The 19,934-nt window shown below is 57.7% G+C and overlaps 1 protein-coding gene across 1 annotated transcript in view; it reads right to left on the bottom strand.

Annotated features, from left to right (window-relative positions):
- The window catches only part of IL4I1 (interleukin 4 induced 1), a 37,144-nt gene that overhangs the window by 4,294 nt on the left and 12,916 nt on the right, over positions 1 to 19,934 (bottom strand). Inside the window, exons 3-4 of the mRNA XM_046682143.1 lie at positions 1,011 to 1,249; positions 307 to 419 (exon numbers count right to left, since the gene is read on the bottom strand). Of these exons, the coding sequence (XP_046538099.1) occupies positions 307 to 419; positions 1,011 to 1,249 (352 nt within the window). The remainder of the gene's footprint in view (positions 1 to 306; positions 420 to 1,010; positions 1,250 to 19,934) is intronic.

Below are 19,934 nucleotides of genomic sequence, written 5' to 3'. Positions count from 1 at the left end.
GGGGGTCTGGAGGGGCTGGGCGGGGCTAACTAGCGGTCTGGCTAGATGCGTGGTCTGAGTATTTGAAATCAGGCCGCCGGTGGTCGGGCTGGAGCCGGGAGATGGTGAGGTTGACAGTAGGAAGAGGATGGAGCTGAAATCTGAGTCTAGACTCAACTCGATGGCGGGCTCGGTTTGGGGTCGGTGTTGAAGTTCGGGCCGGCAGGGGTGTGGGGATGGAAGTGGGGATCTGGTTGAGTCCGGGCACTGGAGGTGGGGCTGGAGGTGGCCCCGGCGCGTCGCCCTGGCTGCCAGGTCAGGCCTCACCTGTGCGAGCTGGGCATGCGCATGGCTCCCAGCTCTCCAATCCAGCCCGTATTTGGGTCCCGGTAGGTGAAGATGCGGCCCCCGATCCTGTTGTCTGCCTCCAGGACCGTGACCTGGGGGGTGGGGAGCGGTGAGCAGGGCCCTTCAGCTCCTCCCACTGACCGCCCATGCCACCCTGTGCCAGCCCCCGCCTCCCACCGCCACAGCAGCACAGACCCAGATGAGAGAAGGACCCCTTTCTTTATGGGAAGGGGGGGGGGGGGGGGGGGGGGTGGCAGGAAAACAGAACGTGGGAGCCAGCAGGTACAATAAAACGCCAGATGGCAGCAGGAAGGCTGCGGGCCAGATCGTGGAGGGACTTCCCAGCTCAGGAGTGGGGAGATTTCTCCTACCCCGCCTCTTCTCATTCTTGGATTTCGGTGAGAGCCTTAGTGGTTAGACCTCAGGGGGCACTTCCCCTTGGGTGGAGTTTCCATCTCCACCGACACAAATTCCCCCAGGAGGTTGGAGGAGGTTTCGATGAGAGATTTCCCTCTGGGCTTCACGTCCATTGGAGTGGGCGGTTTCAGGCCTCACGCGCCAGACCACGGGGGACACACAGCCCCCCTTGCCGCCGCCCAGCACCCCACGCCCTCGGCAGGGACCCTGGACTCCCAGCCTGCAGCAGGAAAAACTCAGGATGGACCACAAGCAGCGCTTCTCACCTTGTGTCCGGCATCGCCGAGCACCTTGGCCGCCACCAGCCCGGCCACGCCGGCACCAACCACAATCACCCTCTGGGGCTTCAAGGTACGATTGAGGCCCAAGGTCACAACCTTGAGCAGCTGCTCGTAGTCAGGATCGTGCATGCACTTCTCCACAGGGGACTGGCTGTGGGCAGCATTCCAGTTGAGGGAGGCCGCCAGGCTGAGGAGGAGAGGCACGAGCACGAGGAGGCGCCAGGCTGTGGGAGAGGACGGGGTCAGAGGGCAGGCCGGTGTGGATGTGTGTGGGGGGGAGAAAAGCGGGTTCCGCCTGCCATGTCCCTGTGCCCCCTCCCCTGCTCACTTACCCAACGAGGCCATGACTCGTGGTGGGAGATGAAGTCTGGGTGGGAGGGGAAGCGAGGGCCACTGTGAGGGGGCCTGTGTCCCACCCCAGCCTGAGCCTGTGGGCTGCCCAGCTCCTGTCTCAGCCCCGGCGGCCACCTGTCTCTCTGGATGGGTCCGCTGATCCCGGTTCAAGCAGTTCTTGCTTCTGTGTTCCTTGTCTGCCCCCCACCCCCCGCCGTCCCTGCCCTCCTCTCCCTGTCCCTGCCCTCCTCTCCCTGTCCCTGCCCTCCTCCCCATCCCTGCCCTCCTCCCCGTCCCTGCCTCGCTTGCAGTTTTTATCCAGCTCTCTGCTTTCTTGTCTCTCCTTCTCTTCTCTGGTCCCTCTTTCTCTCATCTCCTGCCCATCTGGCTGTCTGTCTCTGTTCCTCTCTCCTGCACCCCACCTCTGTCTCTATTTCTGTGGGCCCGGGTCTCTCCGCCAGCTCCTCTCTACCTGCCTCTCCGTGGACAGCACACCGCCTCTCTCTTCTGTCCCCTCCACTCGTCTGCCGGGTCCCCCTTCTTTGTCCTTTCACTAGCCAAGCCCCGCCCTCCCCTCTTTTTTGGGAAATGGGGCTGGGGAGAAATGAAACCACTTTCCTCGGTTGCAGGGTCAGGGGCTCAGAGTCTAGTTGAGTCTGGAGGGGGCGCCCGGGGGAAAGGGGCGTCAGGAGGAAGCAAATGAGTCTATTTTCTTCCTCTTGCCCCAAATAGTTCTGGGGGTGGTTGGGAGGCCGGAAATAAATGCTCAGGTAACCATGCCAAGGGCGGGGCCGTCCCCTGACCTGCCCGAGCCCCTGATCGCAGAGTCCCTGTGTCTGCCCTCCTGGGTTCTCTTTGCCTCCTTCATTCCTGGGGCAGGGGTAGGGGGGTCTCTGGTCTCGGGGCTGTGTGTGCCCTGACAGCCTGAGTCTCTGTGTCAGCTGTCCCCACACCCTGACGGGCCCTCGCGGGCTCCGCTCCCTGCCACACGGCCACCCTGAGCCTCAGTGTCCCCCTCCGTGAAGCGGGCACAGCACTGAGTCCCTTGGAGTGGTTGGGGGTGGAAGGGCAATTTGGGGGATTTTTCTTGGGGTGTGAGAGGGGGCACCAGGCCGTTGGTGAGGAGGAAAGCCAGAGGGCAGCAGAGGCTGTAGCACCAGGATGGGAAAGTCCGAACAGTAAATCAGAGAGGGTTGTGGTTTGATGGAGGGGCATATGAGTGACTCAGAAACATATGATGTGACGGCTGAGCGGGAGCCGTGGCCAAGAAGGAAACAAACTCAGCTAGCTAGACAAGACTCAGAGACCGAACGCGAGAGAAAGCAAAGAGCGCGGGTCAGCCGGAACAGCAGCGAGGGGGACTGTCCTGGCGACAGCGCTCCGAGGTGGCCCCAAGCTCATGCTCCGCTCTCACGGTGGACAGAGGAGGAAACTGAGGCTCAGAGATGCCGAGGGGGCCCACAGAGGAGGACCCCAGGACTTGCCCGTGGCCTCGGAGCCGGGAAGGCCCTTCCACGGCAGACCCTGCCTGCCTCCCCCACAACGACCCAGAAGATAAGGAGCGCCACCCTATTATGACCTTACTCGCAGTGACGGCAGCCGCACATGGAGCAGGATTTCTGTCTCATCCCAGACGCCTTGTGAGGGAGGGGGAACCTGGCCCGCAGAGGGAAGGCACGGGCCCGGGTCCCACAGTGGGAAACGGCAGAGCTGGGGACCAGCTGGCCCCGGATCCCCCCAGTCCCCGCTGCCCCCTGCCGAGAGGCCCCTCTGCTTGCTGGCTTCATGGCAATGTCCCCCCAGAGGACGGAACAGAAGTAGCAGGGGAGCAGAAAGGGGTGCAGGCGGCAGAGCCAAGGGGCTCCTGGGTTGTGCGTGGGCGAGGAGGACTGCTCCCCAGAACGGCTGGGCGGGCCCTGCGGGGGGCCCTGAGTCGACCCCCTCGTCTCCCACGCTGGTCTCCTGGACTCCAAGGAAGAGAGGTGCAGGGCAGGCCTCCCCCAAGAGACCCAGGGAGTCAGCGGGGGAGGGGCGCGAGGGAGATGAGCAGGACTCTCCGAGGCGACCCAGAATCGGGAGCCCGCATCGCCCAGGAGAGTAGGGATCCTAACGGGCAGGGCCCGGTCAGTCCCCTTGCTGCTGAGGAAATGACAGGGAGTACTGGTTAGTACCACGTGCCAGACGCTTCCCGCCGCCTCCTTCGTCCACCCCGCTAACAACTCGGACAAGGGGGGTTTTGCCATCCCCATTTTACAGTGGAGAAAACTGAGGCCCAGCTATGTCACCGGCTGAGACGCGGCAGAAGCTGCGTTTGCTCCCGTGGTCTGCGTTCTGAACCACTTTGTGACCAGCATCCAGCTCGAGCTTGCGGACGGGCCGGGTTGGGGTCTCGGCCTCGGTGTTACTGACACCTCGGGGCTGTCTCGGTGGGGGTGTCCTGTGCGTTGTTGAGCAGCATCACTGGCCTCTCCCCACTAGGTGCCAGGAGCACTTGCCCCTCGGGGCGTGACAACCACAAACGTCTCCAGACATTGCCAACCGTTCCCCGGGGGAAGGGGAGGCAAGATTGGCCTGGCGGAGAGCCGCTGGGTGAGGGTTTGGCTGATGCTGGGCGGGACGCCCAAGAACAGCCAGGTGTGTCCAGGACGGAGACCTGGGTGCGGCCAGCGGGAAAAGAAATGCCGGAAGGCCACATGGCAGAGGCTGTGGGGTCAGCAGATAATGAGTAATTTGGGGGCTGCTTTAGTGGAAATAACTGGACCTTCCAGAGTCCTTCCTGATAACACCAGAGACGGGCGTTAGGGCTGAATTTGGGGTATGGACTAGGACGGTTAGTCAGGAAAGAGGGGCTGGGTTAGGTTAGGTTTCCTAGGCTTGGGGTGGGAGACAGGTCACACAGCGAGAAGCGGGGGCGGGGCAGTGGGGGGAAAGGCCTGGGGCTTCCCATCAAATCACGTATTTGTTTGCTTCAGTTCATTTTGGGATAGTCTGGTTTTATGATGGAGTTTCTAGAAAACAACATCAATCCTTCCAGCTAAGAACTGTCTTCAGGGAGAAAACCCTACCCTATTTGGTTTGCTTCTAGAACCACAAGGACGGTTCTGATGGGGTTTAGGTCACGTCGGAAGCAGCCAGAGAGCTGGCCGCAGCCCCCGTGGGCTTCTGTGGCCCGTCAGGGCAGTTGATAGTGACAGCGGTCACAGAGATAGATGTTCGGGGCTAGCACCTTACATACGGTCTTTTCTCTGAGTTGATCCAAAGACCCTGAGCGGTTGGTATTAAAATTTTCACGGAGTCTCAGAGAGGGCAAGGCCCGCCCAGGGGACGCCAGGGGCCCAGGCAGAAGCCAGGAGTCCAAACTTGGGAGGGGGAGGGGGGCAGAGAACAGAGGACACACTTACCTGAGGCCCCCTGATCTCTGGCCTGACCCTGGTCAGGGGTCCCCTTCCCACAGAGCCATCCCGCCTCTCCTTCCCGTTTCCAGAACCCCCGGGCCCTGGGGGGCACTCACTGCATGGCTGGCTCTGGGGGGCTCTCTCAGCACCCATGGCCTTTCCGGTTAGCCCGGCACAGAAGTCATCGTCGGGTGGGCGCAGAACCGGGGTGAACGGGGATGGCTTTGTCCTTGTTAAGCCAGAGGTGCCAGGGTCCTGGTGTGGGGTCAGAGCGGTTGGGAGGCAGTGGAGGGCAGGCCCTCCCTTCTCGAAAGCTTTTTATGGAAGATTTCAAACACATGTCACAACAGAGAGGCAGGATGACCTGAGTGCATTCATTGCCTAGTTGTTCATCTTGTTTCATTCACTTTTTTTCCCTCCCCCACTGGATTAATTTAGACCAAATCCCAGACATGTTATTACTTTGTAGGTAAATACTTCAGGATGTTTTTCTAAAACAGGGGTCGGCAAACTTTTTCTGTAAATATTTGAGTCTTATGGCAACTAGACTTTTGGTGGTGAACATGGTACAGACTATAGTGAAGTCAAAATATAATGACATATGCCTCAAATTTGTTATAAACCAATGTTAGCTCTAAAAGGAAAAACCCTGAAGCTTTTTGGGCCATACGGTCCTCCTCTCCCACTCGACTCTGCCCTACAAGCAGCCACAACGTGGCCAGGAACGGGCGTGGCTGCGTCCCAATAAAACTTTATTAACAAAAACAGGAAATGGGGCCGTAGTTTGCCAACCCCTGCTCTAAAAGATAACAACTTATTTGGTTTTTAAAAAATAAAACGATGATGCCATATTATCGCATTAAAAATGGCATTGAATCAATGTCCACATTTCCCTGATCGTCTCAGAATTTCTTTTTAACAGTTGGTTGGTTTGAATCAAGATTCAAATAAGAGTCCACGCTGTGTTTGCGTGATATTGAGTGTCTTCATCAATCGGTGTCACTTTTGGGTCAGAGGACTTGGGGTCTGTGTCCTAAGAACCAGGGGGTCTCATGTGACTCCATGGCACCCGGCTGGGCCTGAACCTGGCGGAGCAGCAGCCCGGGTCTGGCTTCTGCCTCGGGGAAATCTTCGGAGGCCGTGGGGTGAGCCAGGATGCTCTCTGGAGGGGAGGTGTGTGTGTGGTGGGGGGGTCGCCAGGTGAATCACTGGTGTTTGAAGTGATTCACCTGGAGACCCGGGTGTGTGGGACACTTCAGCCGTGGAACAGGCACAGGGACAGCCTGGGACAGTTAAGTCCAGTTGGGGGCTGGCTGGTGCCCAGAAGCAGAGCTGGCTTCTGAGTGAGGGGTCTCGTTCCTGGGAAGTTCTGCAGAGCGCCACTGTCCTGAGGGTCTGAGGGCAGACTTTCATGGCACCCAGACAATACTGAAGTTGACTGAACACTTGGGAGCAGTGGCGTCTGGAGCTGGCTCCTCCAGGTTCACCAGAGCCCAATGTTTCATTTCCAGGATCTTTTTTTGGTTTGCTTTGCAAGCCCTTATTAAAAAATTATAAATATGTACGGTTTTTATTAAAAACAGTAAATACTCAAAACATCACTTCCTCATTATTTGATTGCATCGTACAATTATATTTACTCTCTTTTTGCTGAGGAAGACTGGCTCTGAGCTAACATCCGTGCCCATCTTCCTCTACTTTATATGTGGGATGACTGCCACAGCATGGCTTGAATTAATTGTATCTGTCTAGTGTGTGCCAGTTCCCCAAATTTGTGTTCGGTGACTTCACGTTGGTGGCTTGCAATCAGCCAGGGTGGGAGGATTTACACCAGGGAAATGGGCCTCCGCTGCCAATCAGGCCTTCCCCCACCACGGAGAGCCGGCTTTTAAAGTCACCAGCACACGGCTGAGGGGGAATCGTTTGTTCAGCCTCCCCTGGGAGACCAAGGCTGCTCTTGCTCTGGGAATCTCTGTTGCAAAGACCTGATTCTTTGGACGCCAAGCTGGCACTTGAAGTAGGGACACCACCCTGGGGAAGGGGGCTGTGCCATCGGGGAGGCAGTCATCTGAGGGTTTCTTTGCGATTAAAAGAAAGCCATCACCCTAAGTCCAAGTGCCACTCTTCTCCCTAAACAGGGAGGAGAAATGCAGTAACAGCTCACTGAGGAGAGATTCACCTTTAAAAGCCTCTGATGCCAAATTTAGTCACCACATTTGCTGTCTTCATATTAATTAATGAGGAGGAAGTTAAGCAGAGGCCATGTGTCTGGACGGGCAGGGAGGCGCATCTGTGTGTTTTCTTCCTGGAAAGGGAAACTGTAATTACAAGGAAGCCATCAGCAGCAGGGTGACACCCAGTCAGCTGCTGGTCCTGTCGCAACCTTGGGGACCCCTCCCTGGCTCCCTCAGGAAGCCCGTTCAGGCCATTTCCCCCACAGTAGCAGAGCCCTGCAGCCATTCCAGCCACATGGCCACCACCTGACTTCTTATAGCCACGTGCCACTTAACGACGGGGCAGATGCATGCTGAGGAACGTGTCGTTGGATGACTTCGTCGTTAGGCGACCATCATAGTGTACACAAACCCAGGTGGTATAGCCCACTGCACCCCTAGGCTCTACAGTGCTAATTTTATGGGACCACCGTCTATATGTGGCACGTCATTGATTGAAACGTCGTTATGTGGCACACGACTGTAATTGCTTGTGTTGTTCAAAGTGGACAGCCCAAGGTCCCTTAGGGTTTGGGGAAAAAAATATTAGAACTTCACTTTTTTATTTTGAAAAATACGGCTGGCAAGAAAGCAATTAAGCTTTACTAATGTTCAAGATGCAACATAACAGGTGTATTATATACACCGGAAACGTGTGCTCAAAAACACTTTCCTTACCCCCATTGTGTGAGACAGCGACTTCCTTGTGGGCAGAGAAACACAGTATTTTCATAACCCCAAGGCCAGATCAGGATCTGGTATGCAGCAGGTGCTCCAAAAAGGACGTTGAATGAATAAATGTCGGTAAAATACAAAGCAGGGGGACTCGAGGCCACCCCATCCCTCCTCCCTTTAGGTTGGAGGGGTCTGATACGGGTCAGGGATGAAGGCCCACAGATTGCACAAAAGGGCCACTGTCGTAGGGGGTGAAGCTTCCAAAGAGAAGCCACTGGAGTTGCTGGGTCTCCGTCCTCCGGCTCATTCCCCTCCCTCTTCCAAGGCTTCCACTTGGACACCTGTCCTTGAAAGCCCCAGAAGGTCCAGGGAAATAAGGGCTCATGATCATGACTCTGGGAAGGCTGGGGAAACTGGGCCACACACCTGCGGGAAGCAGCTTTGGGCACCGTTAGCCACAATCGGGGGCCCGCTTAGCATGACACAGGCTGAGGGAGGCTCAGGGGCCCCCACAGGAGCAAGATCAAGTGCATGGCATCACTCACGCCTATGGGAACTGGGGACAAAGGCAAACTTTCAGTCTATCTGGAAATCACCTGATACAAATCCGTACCCCAGCTTTACCTGTTTTCCACTGTGGAAGCACAGCCGGAAGCCTCGAGCTCGCCCCGGCAACAGAGAGAGGAAGGCCGCTGATGACACCCGTGGCCACCGAGCTACTGCCTTGGGGCTGGTGACTGATGACATGACATTTACATGTATTCTAAGACATATTGGAACGTCATGTATAACAGGTTCCTTCCCCCGTGCAACCCAGCATTTGCGTGTGTACGTATGTAATGCGTGCCTAAACAACGTGTTGTTTAATTTTGCTTGTTTCTGAGTTACAGAAACAGCATCCCACTCGACTCAGTCTTCTGGAACCTGCTCTTTTTACCCAACCTCCTCCTAAGTTACCCACGTTAAGAGCAGCTTTTCAGTTCTGCAATACATTTTATTGAGAAAAGCAACACACAATCACAGGTATTTCAGAGAGTCCAGCAAAGTGTACAGACAAATACAAGATTCCTGGGATGTAACTGGTTGGCTTCTGCCTCTGGACACACGACCATCACCCTGGGACTGACTGGGTTTGCTCCGGCACTGGGAGGCTCAGAACCAAGTCTGTGGCTGCTTCTGCCACCCGCGGCCAATTCAGCAGGCATTCTGTGGATTAACGATTATGCTGGGTTTCATCTCCATTGCTCGTTCACACGATAAATAGGACAGAGATTGTGCTAAAGACACAAAGCTAACGAGAAACAGTCCCTGCCCACAGGGGCTCACAATCTAACCCGTCAGCACAATGCAGCACGGCAAGCGTTACCAAAGGCGCGAGCTCAGGGTAGTGTGGGGCCCGCAGGACGGCTGCCTGACCCAGCCGAGAGAGCTTCCTGGAAGAGGTGAGGCCTAAGATAAGGAGACCCGGGGACGAGGAGGTGTGCCAGCCAGGCAAGTGAAGGCCTCCTGGCTAGAGTCTGACCCTTTGTCAACGCCTCGTTCAAGTCCCTCAGCTGACCCATCTTTCCTCCTCTGAAATTCCCCATCTCACTATCTGTTCTCTTCACAAGTCACTTCTTCGCCCTGGTGGTTGATTTCCACACGTGCACATCTTGTACTCATCCCAGGCTGCTGTGTCCTCGAGGACAGAGTCGTCTAACCTCAGTCTCTCCTCACTGCACCTGTGACTATGGTTGGACAGTGTGGCCACTTGGCGAACGCCGGTTGGGAGACAGGTGGTTGGCTCCCAGGTGGACCAGCCCTTCCCCAGCGCGGGGCTGGAGCAAGGAGGATGAGCTGGGTGGTCGTGGCAGTGGGCGGTTTCACCAGGTGAAAAAGGGCTCAGGATACACACAAGATACACGTGGAAGCCACGTCTACGAGGCTGCTGACAGGACCAGAGCACCTAGAATACTTTCTATTTGCTAACACGAAAAGTCAAACCACAAAACAGTTCTCTCAACAGCACAACTGTTTGAAAGAAACAAACACACAGTCAAGTATTTCATTGCAACCAAAAACTAGACAATAACTGCACCTCGGCCCCGGTGGACACCCCGGGGACCCGAGGGCCCCGAGCCGCCGGGCTCAGTCGAAGGTGATGCGGAAGCTGCGCTCCTGCTCCTTGCGCCGGCCCTCGCACACCTTGGTCACCTCCTCCACCTTCCTCTGCAGCAGGGCCGAGTTCTGGTCGATCCACTGCAGCGAGTCCATGTGCGCGTTGAGGATCTTGCAGATCTGCTGCAGCGGGTCGCTGGTGTCGGCGGGGCCTCCGGACGTGTTCAGGTGCTCGATGATGTCCTTGAGGTCCTGGGCCATGCGCTTCAGCTGCGCGTCAATGTTCTCAGCCAGCTTGTAGGTCTTCTCGCGCTCCTCGTCGGCGTGCTGCAGGTACACGGTCCCGCTCTGCTCCTTCACCGACTCCTCCAGCGGGCTCAGCAGGTCTTCCAGCTCCTTCTGCTGAGACAGGATGAAGTCGAGCTCTTGGTCCAGCCTCTTCTGGTCCAGTTTCACCTTCTCCACCTCGCGGTGAAGGCTGGTGATCTTCTCCCCGTTCTCGATCAGCGTGCGGTCCCAGGCGTTGACCTGGGTGGCCTGCTGCAGGAAGTGCCGCTCCTGGTCCTCCAGCTCCAGGCTCCACTTGTTGATGAGACTCTCCAGCTGGGCGTAGGTCATCACGGGACTGGCGGAGACCCCAGCAGGTGCAATGGGGCCAGGCGCAGCGGTCACGGTGGCCGGCGTGTTGCTGGGGATCCCGGCTGGCGCCAGCGGTTTAAGATTCAAGGCAAAGCTGCTGGTGGTGGTGGTGGCGGCAGTGGATGCTGCCGTGGAGGTGGCAGAAGCTGCTCCAGGGGCCTTTAAGCTGAAGCCCAGCGCTCCAGCCCCGGAAGCTCCAGCTGTGGTTGTGGGGGCACAGAGGGCGAGGCTGGTGGTGGTGGACGAAGTTGGAGCCGTTGCTAGTGAGGCAAAGAGCGTGGGCCCCGCACTGGTGGTGGTAGCCGTGGGTGCGGGAGCAGCTGGCTGTGTGGCTCCCGCTCCCGTGGCTGCCAGAGTGGCCGGAGTGAACGGCAACCCGGCAAGTGCTGTGGGCTGGGCCGAACTCGCCATTGAGCCAATATTAAAACCGGAGGCCCCGGTCTGGGACGTGCTTCCACTGGTGAACGAGAACCCCCCAGGGGTGGTGGACGGAGCGGCAGAGGTGGTGGTGGTGGAGCCGAACACAAAGCCGCTGGGGGTCGTGCCCTGGCTGGAGGTGACGGTGCTCGAGATGGCATTGGTGAGGGTGCTGCTGCCCAGCCCGAAGCCGCCGGGCTGTGCCGCGGCCGGGGTGGCAGCTGCGTTGCTCAAGTTGAGCTTTGGAGTGTTGATCCCCAAGGAAAAGCCGGATCCTCCTGCGGCAGGAGTGGTGGTTCCAAAACTGAATCCCGTGGTCTGTGTCGCCGGGGCCTGGGTGGTGAGTGAGAAGAGGCCAGTAGCAGGGGTACTCGCAGCTGGCTGGGTGGGAGCCCCAAAATTAAACCCGCCACTGCCAGACGTCGAGAAAGAAAACCCAGTGGCAGGTGTGGTTGTTGCTGTCTTTGCCGTGCCAAATGTGAACCCGCCTGTGGGGGCCCCAGTGCCTCCGAAATTAAACCCGCTCATGGCTCCAGATCTGGTGGCAGCAGCTACTCCAGCTTCCAGAGCAAATCCGCTGACGTCTGCAACCTTGGAAAGATTTTTAAAGCAAGGGAAGTGACATGATCAGATGGCAGTTTGGGAAAGGCAACCTCAGTAGCACGATGGAGCTCGAGTCAGAGGGTGGCAGGCCTGGATGATTATAATGTGCGGCCACCCCTCCTCCTCTTGCTGTGCAACCTAACCAGGCCATGCTAAACTAGGAAAGAAGGATCGGGAAGCAAAAGCCATGCCCTGGGGGTTCAGGCACTAGGAGCCTGATGTGCTTGAGGTGTGCACGGCCACCGTCCCGCACAAGCGGGCACCCCCACCGCCAAGAAGGAGAAGGCTGCTGGGCAGGCACCGAACCGACCTCAGCCCGAGGAGGGGGTCAGATTCGAGGTGCTTCCAGTGAGCGGGACTAGGGCACCAAGTAACCCCTTCAGGACCTGCTCCCCAGGTTTCCCTGCTGACTGAAGCAGGGGCTGAGGGCCGCCCTGAGCGCCTTTCTGGACGTCATGGAGAGAGACGGGCCCGGAAAGCTGAGCGGGACGGCGGGGCCGTGTGCACCAAAGGCCCCGTCCGTGCACACCCTCCACTATGTAGAGGGACGCAGAGCACTCTGGAGCGTCCGGTTGTCCCTTGCCCTCCCAGCTTCTAAGTCAGGGTGGGCACGAGACCCAAGTGCTGCGCCCCTGGCCGCAGTGACTGATTCAAGGAGACACTGAGACCCTAGCTGGCTGACCAGAGACTTCCCTGGGATTTCTCTCCAGGCACAGGGCACAGAGGATGTGCACCTGGGGCGGCCCCCATCTTCTCAGCCACCTGCAGTGGGAGATGATGAGCTGCCACCAGAGAGCGCGAGGGGAGAGAGGGAAGGAGGGAAGGAGACAGAGACAGAGAAACTCCCGGATGGACCCAGTCATGTTATGGCCCCAACTCCCTCTTCAGAAGCTCCAGAGCCGGCACGTTCCTGTTTAGTTTGAGCCGACTCAATTTCTGTCATTTCTGACTGAAAAGGCCCCAAGCAGAGCCACCTGTTTGCTGCAGAGTCAGAGGCTCCTGGGCGAGGAAAGGTCAGAGGGCATGATGGATGCAGGCGCTTTTAGGTAAAGGGTCAGACACCGAGCCTCGACTGTGGGTGCGATGCCGTCTGTCCACGGCCACTAACTCTCAGTACCGACTGGAGGCAGGAGTGCTGTCCCCGCGTCACAGATGAGGAAAGCAGGGCTCAGAGGGCTTCGGTGACATACCCCGGGTCACCCAGCAGGCAAGGGGCGGAGCCAGGAGCTGAGGCCAGGCCTCAGGCCTGCTCGCCGACTTCCACTGGCCCGATCCACGAACCTCCTCACCCAGCGCGGCACCGGTGACAGGGCATTTCCCTGCACCCAAGGAGGGATCGATCAGCTACTAGATATGAGGGGAGACCTGCGTTACGCCCACTGATACTGTCTCTACCGATACACAAGAAATGTGCGAAACGACCAGAAAGGGCGCAAAGCAGAATGAAAATTGACCAGTGCAGCGTGATCTCACGGTGGAAAAACAGAAGTCTGCAGAAAGGGCTGGGAGGAAGCCAGCAGAAGGAGGGCAGGGGCTGTCTGTGGCCGCGGGGACTACAGGGTGACTGTCTCCTTTCTAATTTGCAGTAGTTTGCAAATGTTCCTTCTGTGTGCATAACGGAGAAACATAACGCTAAGCTTGGTTTTGGAGAGAGACCCAAATTATGCGGAGTGAATTCAACCTGAATTCACAGGTTTAACACAGCCAGGTTTTAAAAACAAGAGACGCGAGTGGCACAGATTGAGTTACTGAATTAACAAGCGTCCCCGGGGCTGGCTCTCCATCAGCCCTTGTCTTACCTTAAAGGTGACGGGGGGTGGGGACCACAGGCTGGGCTGCAGGCAGCAGGGGAACGCGTCCCTGGATCTAACAGCGCGTCCCTGGATCTAACAGCGCGTTGGGCCCGGAGCCGTGTCTGAAGAGCTGTCTTTCCTGACTTTCTCGGGCGGGGGGGGGGGGGGGGGGGCCCTAAATGGTTTCCAGGGGAGTTGGTGTGGGAGGTCACACCAAAGACGCCCCCATCCTCACTCCTGGAACCCGTGAGTATGCTACCGTACGTGGCAAAAGGAATTTTCAGATATCACTCATTTAAGGGTTTTGAGGTGGGGAGATGACCTGGGTTAAACGGCGGCCCTCAGTGTCATCGCGGGTGCCCTTGTGAAGTGGAGGCCGAGGGATACTGGACTGGAGGACAGGCCACGTGACGACGGAGGCAGAGACCTGAGGGCCGCGCTTCCAACTTGGAGCGGGAGGAAGTGGCCACGAGCCAAGGAATGCAGGCGGTGGCTGGAAGCTGGAAAAGGTGAGCAACGAGATTCTACCCCGAGCTTCCAGAAGGAACCAGCCCTGCCGACACCCCGACTTGAGCCCTGTGGGACTGATTTTGGACTTCTGATCTCCTAAACTGTAAGAATAAATTTTCACTGTTTGCTGCCACTAAGTTTGCGACAATTTGTGCGCGCAGCCAGAAGAAGTGAGTACAGGTGGGAAGCAGAAAGTGACAGAGGTGAGGTGTGACCCCATGACTTCCTGGCACCCTAGTATCAAACAAGGGACAGCAACCTGAGGTTCGGTCCCCCATGAGGAAAGTGCTGAAGCGCGGCTGACGCCACCAGGGCCCCAGCCGGGGTGCTCGCGGTCACTGCCGCCTGTGCGGGCGCCTGTCTGCACCTCCACTTTGGGGACAGCCTGGGAGCTGGTGAGAAAAGAGAAGGGAGCCCGGGCAGGGCTGAGAAGACGCTCTCGTGAAAAAGACCTGGGGCTGTGGCTGACCTCAAGTTTACTCCGAATTCACGAATGCTCCCGGGTCCTCAGGCTGCACGGTGAGAAGAGCTGATTCCAACCGGGAGACCAGGGTGGTTTCTGGGCTTCAAACCGCGGCCCTGACGGCTGTGTGCCTAGCACGGTGCTCCATCCTCTCTCCTCAGCCAGACCCTCGGCTACCTTCACGACCAACCGTTCGCCCAGGGAGGCCAGGGCGACGACCCCAGTGTACAGAGGCAGAACACAGGCCAAGAAGAGGGAAGCCACGTGTCAGTCCTCCTCCCCAGGCCCTGCAAACTCCCTTTATCTCTGCTTCAGCCAACGGGCCCGTCTGGTCACGGGGCAAGCAGGCCTGCCTCGTGCCACGGCCGCTCTTCTGGCCCCAGCTTCCATCCAGCCCCCTCAGGTTCCTATTTTCTTGTTTCCAGGCACCAAGTTAGTTTTCAGACACAAGGAAACAATCTGGGTTTGAAGTCTGCTTCTGCTGCTTACTAGCTGTGGGTCCCTGGGCAAGCTACTCCTGAGCCGCCTCATGCCTCAGTTTCCCCATCTGTAACAAGGACAACGCCCTGCTCCTGTAAAGAATAAACAAGGTCACGACTGAGAAGCCAAGTGCCTGGCCCAGAGAAGGCACCCACGAGTCCTGTCTGCTCCTCCCTATTGCTCTTTGGCCCGTTTTATTTCTTGAAGTGTCCTCATGGAGTCTCCTAGCTTGAGTCGGAGAAACCTCCCCAAGGTCCACTGCGCCCTCTGCCTTCCCCGCAGACCCCCATTTTTGTTCGGTCTCCTCCTCCACGCAGCCACGTGCTGCTGGGGAGCTGATGGCCAGGCCCCTTCCCGGGGAGAGGGCACGCCTCCTCGCCGTGGAGCCACCTCAAGCCGGGTCTGTCGTTACCAGCAGCAAAAGCACCTGAACGGCTACACCTACGTGGCTCAGTTCTCAAGACCTCAGCCCAAGAGAGTTTCTGCTATTAATAAGTTGCAGCTAAATTTTCCCAGACGAGTATTTACAAAAAAACTCTTTATAGCTATTAAAAAACAAGAGAAAGGGGCTGGCCCCGTGGCCGAGTGGTTAAGTTCGCGCGCTCCGCTGCAGGCGGCCCAGTGTTTCGTTGGTTCGAATCCTGGGTGCGGACATGGCACTGCTCGTCAGACCACGCTGAGGCAGCGTCCCACATGCCACAACTAGAGGAACCCACAACGAGGAATACACAACTATGTACCGGGGGGCTTTGGGGAGAAAAAGGAAAAAATAAAATCTTTAAAAAAAAAAAAAACAAAAAAAAAAACGAGAAAGAATCTGCTGTGGGGGCTTGCCTGGTTTAACGGTTCGGCAGTTAGGAAACGCCTCGACCGTTTCTGATACCCAGGTGCCGGGGATCTACTGACAGTGGGGACACGCACTGATCCCGCCCTGGGCTGTGCGCTTCACGTGGATCACTGCTCACTTACTCCTGAAAGCAGGTCCACTTGACAGACGAGGAGAGTGAGGCCCAGGGAGGTGACCTAGCCACAGCCCCTGCCCTGGAGGTAGCCAGAGACACGGCAAATGTCAGCTTCAGGCCCAGGGCTCCAGACAGGGAAAGGGCTGGGTCACATGTTCCAGGAGCACAGATGAGGTCTTCCCCTGGCTCAGGTCCCAAGGAGCAGAGGCCTGAGCTACAGCATGTGGGGTCAGCCGGGTTCAGCCTGGGGCAGGGGTGGGGTCGGGAGGGGCAAGCGCAGCCTGGGCGAAGGCCCCGAGAGGGGCTGAAACAGCAGGTGTGTCTCCAGGGTCCTAAGCGATTTGGCTGGAGGGAGTGTGTGAGTGTATGTCCGTGCACATGTGCACACACACAAAGCCCCAGGCTGTCCAAACCCTGCACATTCCAAAGAAAGCACTGGCCCTTGCCTGGCTCCTGCGAGAGAACGTCCAAGCCCTGGGAGCGTCCTGCCTGATCAAGCGGGTCTTTACGGCGAGGCCCCGGGCCATGCGGTACTGGCCTGCCCTCCGGAGTGGGGGGAAGACTGAACACGACGGTCATCACACAGGTGCTCCACGCTGGATGACCGCCCCCAGCAAAAACCCTGGACACCAAGGCTCAGGCGAGCTGCCCTGGGGGGCAGTACCGCGTGTGTGTCGTCCACACTGCTGCTGGAGAATTAAGCGCCGTCCGTGAGTCCACTGGGAGAGACACTGAGGCTCCCGCCTGGCCTCTGCCCCTTTCCCTTCGCTGATTCCAATCTCGATCCTTTTGCTGTGACTGCGACTCTAAGAGCTTTGCTGGGTTCTGAGTCCTTCTAGCGAACCCCGGAACCTAAGGGTGGTCTTGGGGACCCCTGACCACGATGTGTGTAGAGTGCCATGCAATGTAACAGGAGAAGTTGGTGAGAAATGACATGCTAATGGCTCAGACTTTGTTTTCAGGGAGCCACGGAAGGCCTTTGAGGGGCAGTGGGGACCAACCTAGCCAGATAACCGTGTGGGGGATGGAGTGGAGGTGGGTAGAGGCTGGAGGTCGGGCAGCAGCGGAGGCCAGGCCAAGACCCCAAGGCCTGAGCCAGGACTCTGAGCAGAGAGAAGAGGACCGCAATTTGGGAAATGTGTAAGTTTCTACCAAAATGAAATCAAGCGATGTTTCTGTCCCAGTGAACAAGGCCGCTGACAACCAAGCCTTTGGGAGTTTCTCACCAACGTGGCTGAACACATCCACCCTCTCATGGGCTCCCACACAGGGTTTTCCACTTTTACCAAAGAGCCGAGCTTTCCTAAAAGAGAAGCTGACGGCACTGGGGGAAGGAGGGAGGAACAGAAACTGCAGAAGCGGTGCTTTTCCTGGAGAAAGTGGAGGATGTGCTTGAGCGAGGTGCTCAGGGCTGGACGGCCACAGCTGCGGCTGTCAGCAGGTCGCCCCCGGTCTGAGGCCCGGAGGGAGGAGAAGCAGCTGCCTCGAGGTCACCGAGCGGGTTCCTGGCCGAGCGGCCCACCCTCTCACCCTGTCTTGCCTGACCTGCCTCTACCCTTGTTTTTCAAACCACGTCCACCCACCTTCACAGCCCAGGGAGCCGGAGAGAGAGCCAAGGGGATTCCAACCCAGACACAGCCCATCCCCGGCTTTGAGGACCACAGTTCTCTGCCGCCACCTCCAACTTCACCCAGGCCCGCTAACCTTACCTCTACCTTTAGCTCTCCCGCCACTCCCAATCCTCACTTGATCTAACTTATCTACTCTAACAGCTACCCAGCCCTACTCTGCGTACAGTGGCGACAACACAGAGGGAAAAAGGCCCATCCCCCGGGGTGCGGTCACAGAGAGCAGACAAATTCTCTGCAGTATAAGGATCATTCACACCACGGATGTTTTTGAGCACCTGCTGTGCACAGGCACCGTGCAGGGCCCTGGAAACGCGGCTGGGAACGATCAGAGGGAGGCCCTGCTCTCGCGGAGCTGCTGTTCCAGCAGGGGAGACAGACGGGGAACCACAAACATCACCAAGAAATTCCACAGCGTGTTAGAAGAGGTTAAGTGTTCTGGAAGAGAGAAAACGTGGGGGCGCCGGTGCAGGGGTGAAGGTTAAATTAACGGAGGCGTATCAGAGGGAGGAGAGTTCGAGCTCAAGGGAGGAGCTGCAACAAGGTCCTGACGTGGGACAAGAACAGCAATGCCAGTGTGATGAGGGGCAGGTGTCACTGTTACCGGCCCTGGGACTCTCCGCCCCTCCCTGGCAAAGGCCCTCTCCTTCGGTACCTGGCACAGGGGCGCCTGGGAACGAACATGGGGGACCTCAGCCTTGCAGCAACAGGAAAGGAAGGAGGAAGAAGAATGTGGAGGTTGTGTGTGGCAGACAGAATAACAGCCTCCACGTGTCTACGCCCTAATCCTGGAGCCTGCGAATATGTGACGTGAGGGGCAAAACGGACTTTACAGATGTGATGAAATTAAGGGTTTTGAGATGGGGAGAGCACCCTGGATATCTGTGTACGCCCTAAATGTCACCATGAGGGTCCTTAAGTGGAGATGTGACCACGGAAGAACGTTCTGAGAGACGCTGCGCCGCTGGTTTTGAAGACAGAGGAAGGGGCCACCAGCCAAGGAATGCAGGCGGCTCTAGAAGCCGGGAAAGGCAAAAAATGGATGCTTCCCCACAGTCTCCGGAAGGAAGCAGCCCTGTGGACCCATCTGGGATTTCTGGCCTCTAAAACTGTAGGAGGATAAATCTGTGTTGCTTTAAGCCACTGCTTTGTGATAACTTGTTACAACAGCAACAGGAAACTGATACAGGGTCGGGGAGAAAGGAGGAGCAGGAACTGAATCTAGACACAGGCTTGGGGAGCACACCCTGGAAGTGGGGGTGGCCATGCGGCCGCAATCGCCGGGGAGCTGGTGGGGAAAGAACAGTGAGCGGCGATCCTGAAAATCTGGACAGCCCCCGCCACTGGGTGACCACCCCAGGGGTGTGGGTGTGACACCCGGCAACGACAGGCCAGGTGTGATGGAGGCAGGGACAAGGTGGCCCGGGAACACCAAGGAGGGCTGGAGAGGGTGTCAGCCCCAGGGGCAGGATTTCTCTGTTTTGTTCACTGCTGTATCCCCAGCACCTAGAGCATGCCTGGTATGCAGCAGGCACTCAATAAATAATTGTGACTGACCGCCTGATAACTAATAACTACCATTTACTGAGCACCGCCTGTGTACTAGTACTGTGCTAGGAGCACCGGCAGCAGCACACTGAACCCTTTCTGGATGGGAAACAGGCTCAGAGAGGTGACGTGACTCCTCCAAAGTCACACAGCAGCAAACACTAGGCCCTGGACGGGAATCCAGATCTTTCTGGGGCCAAGTCCTGAAGTTCTACCTGGGGCAGGGGAGGAGATGGCAGAATTACGTCTTAAGGGATGAGTGGGGTCCTCTGGGTGGACATGCCGCCGAGGGAGTGACACACATACAGGCCAGGCTCTGTACAGCTGTGGCTGGAGCAGCAGGCTGTGGGAGGTGGGGCCGGGCCACAGAGTCAGAGTGCCAGGCTAGTCCCTCCACCGGTGACAAAGGCCTGATGCCGTTTCCCTTCCTGACCCCACCGCTGCCCTTCATCTTCTCCCCTGAGGCCTGAGCGACCCTTCCACAACGTGGTTGGCCCACTGGGGCCGAGGCAGCTGCCGCCCCCACCTTGGAACAGAAATCCTGTTCGCTGGGGGCAGCCGCGAGCACAGCTGGCTGAAGGACTCTACCTCCCAGGGCTCCGGCAGCGGGCAGACCGCTGTCACGAGGAGCCCAGACTGCGACTTCTGTGCGCTCTGGGGACAGGGGCCTTCGCCCGTCCTTTTCTGTCAGTTCCCTGGAAGACACAGCTCAGCAAAGAGGAGCAGCCCCGAGTCCCCGCCCATCCACTCCTAGCACTGGGATCTTAGATTCTAATTCAGCCCCCACGCCTCAGTTTCCTCATCTGAAAAAAGGGGACGATGGCTCAAGAGCCACACGATCTCCGTGAAGACGAGACGGTCTGATGCGAGTCAGGCACTTCGCACAGCGCCTGGGGTCTCCTGGGGCCCAGGAAACGTTAACCTCTCATAAAGTAACGCAAGTTCTGGAGAGACTGCACCCAACGCTCCTGGCATTCGGCCCACAGCCACCAGGTGGCGCTGGTGACAATGCTGAGCCCAGGCGGCTCAGGAAGGACAGGCGCTGTGCCCGTGGGAACTACCCTTTCACCTACGGAATCAGCTATTTAAGACTTGGAGGATGTGAGACCACAGGGCTCAGAGACCAGAGGATCAGAGCAGAGATGAGAGGAAG

Source organism: Equus quagga, chromosome 13 (assembly GCF_021613505.1).
Source record: "Equus quagga isolate Etosha38 chromosome 13, UCLA_HA_Equagga_1.0, whole genome shotgun sequence".
Taxonomy (NCBI): Eukaryota; Metazoa; Chordata; class Mammalia; order Perissodactyla; family Equidae; genus Equus; species Equus quagga.
Note: the sequence above shows the minus strand (reverse complement) of the source record. Positions and strands in the feature narration are given on the sequence as shown.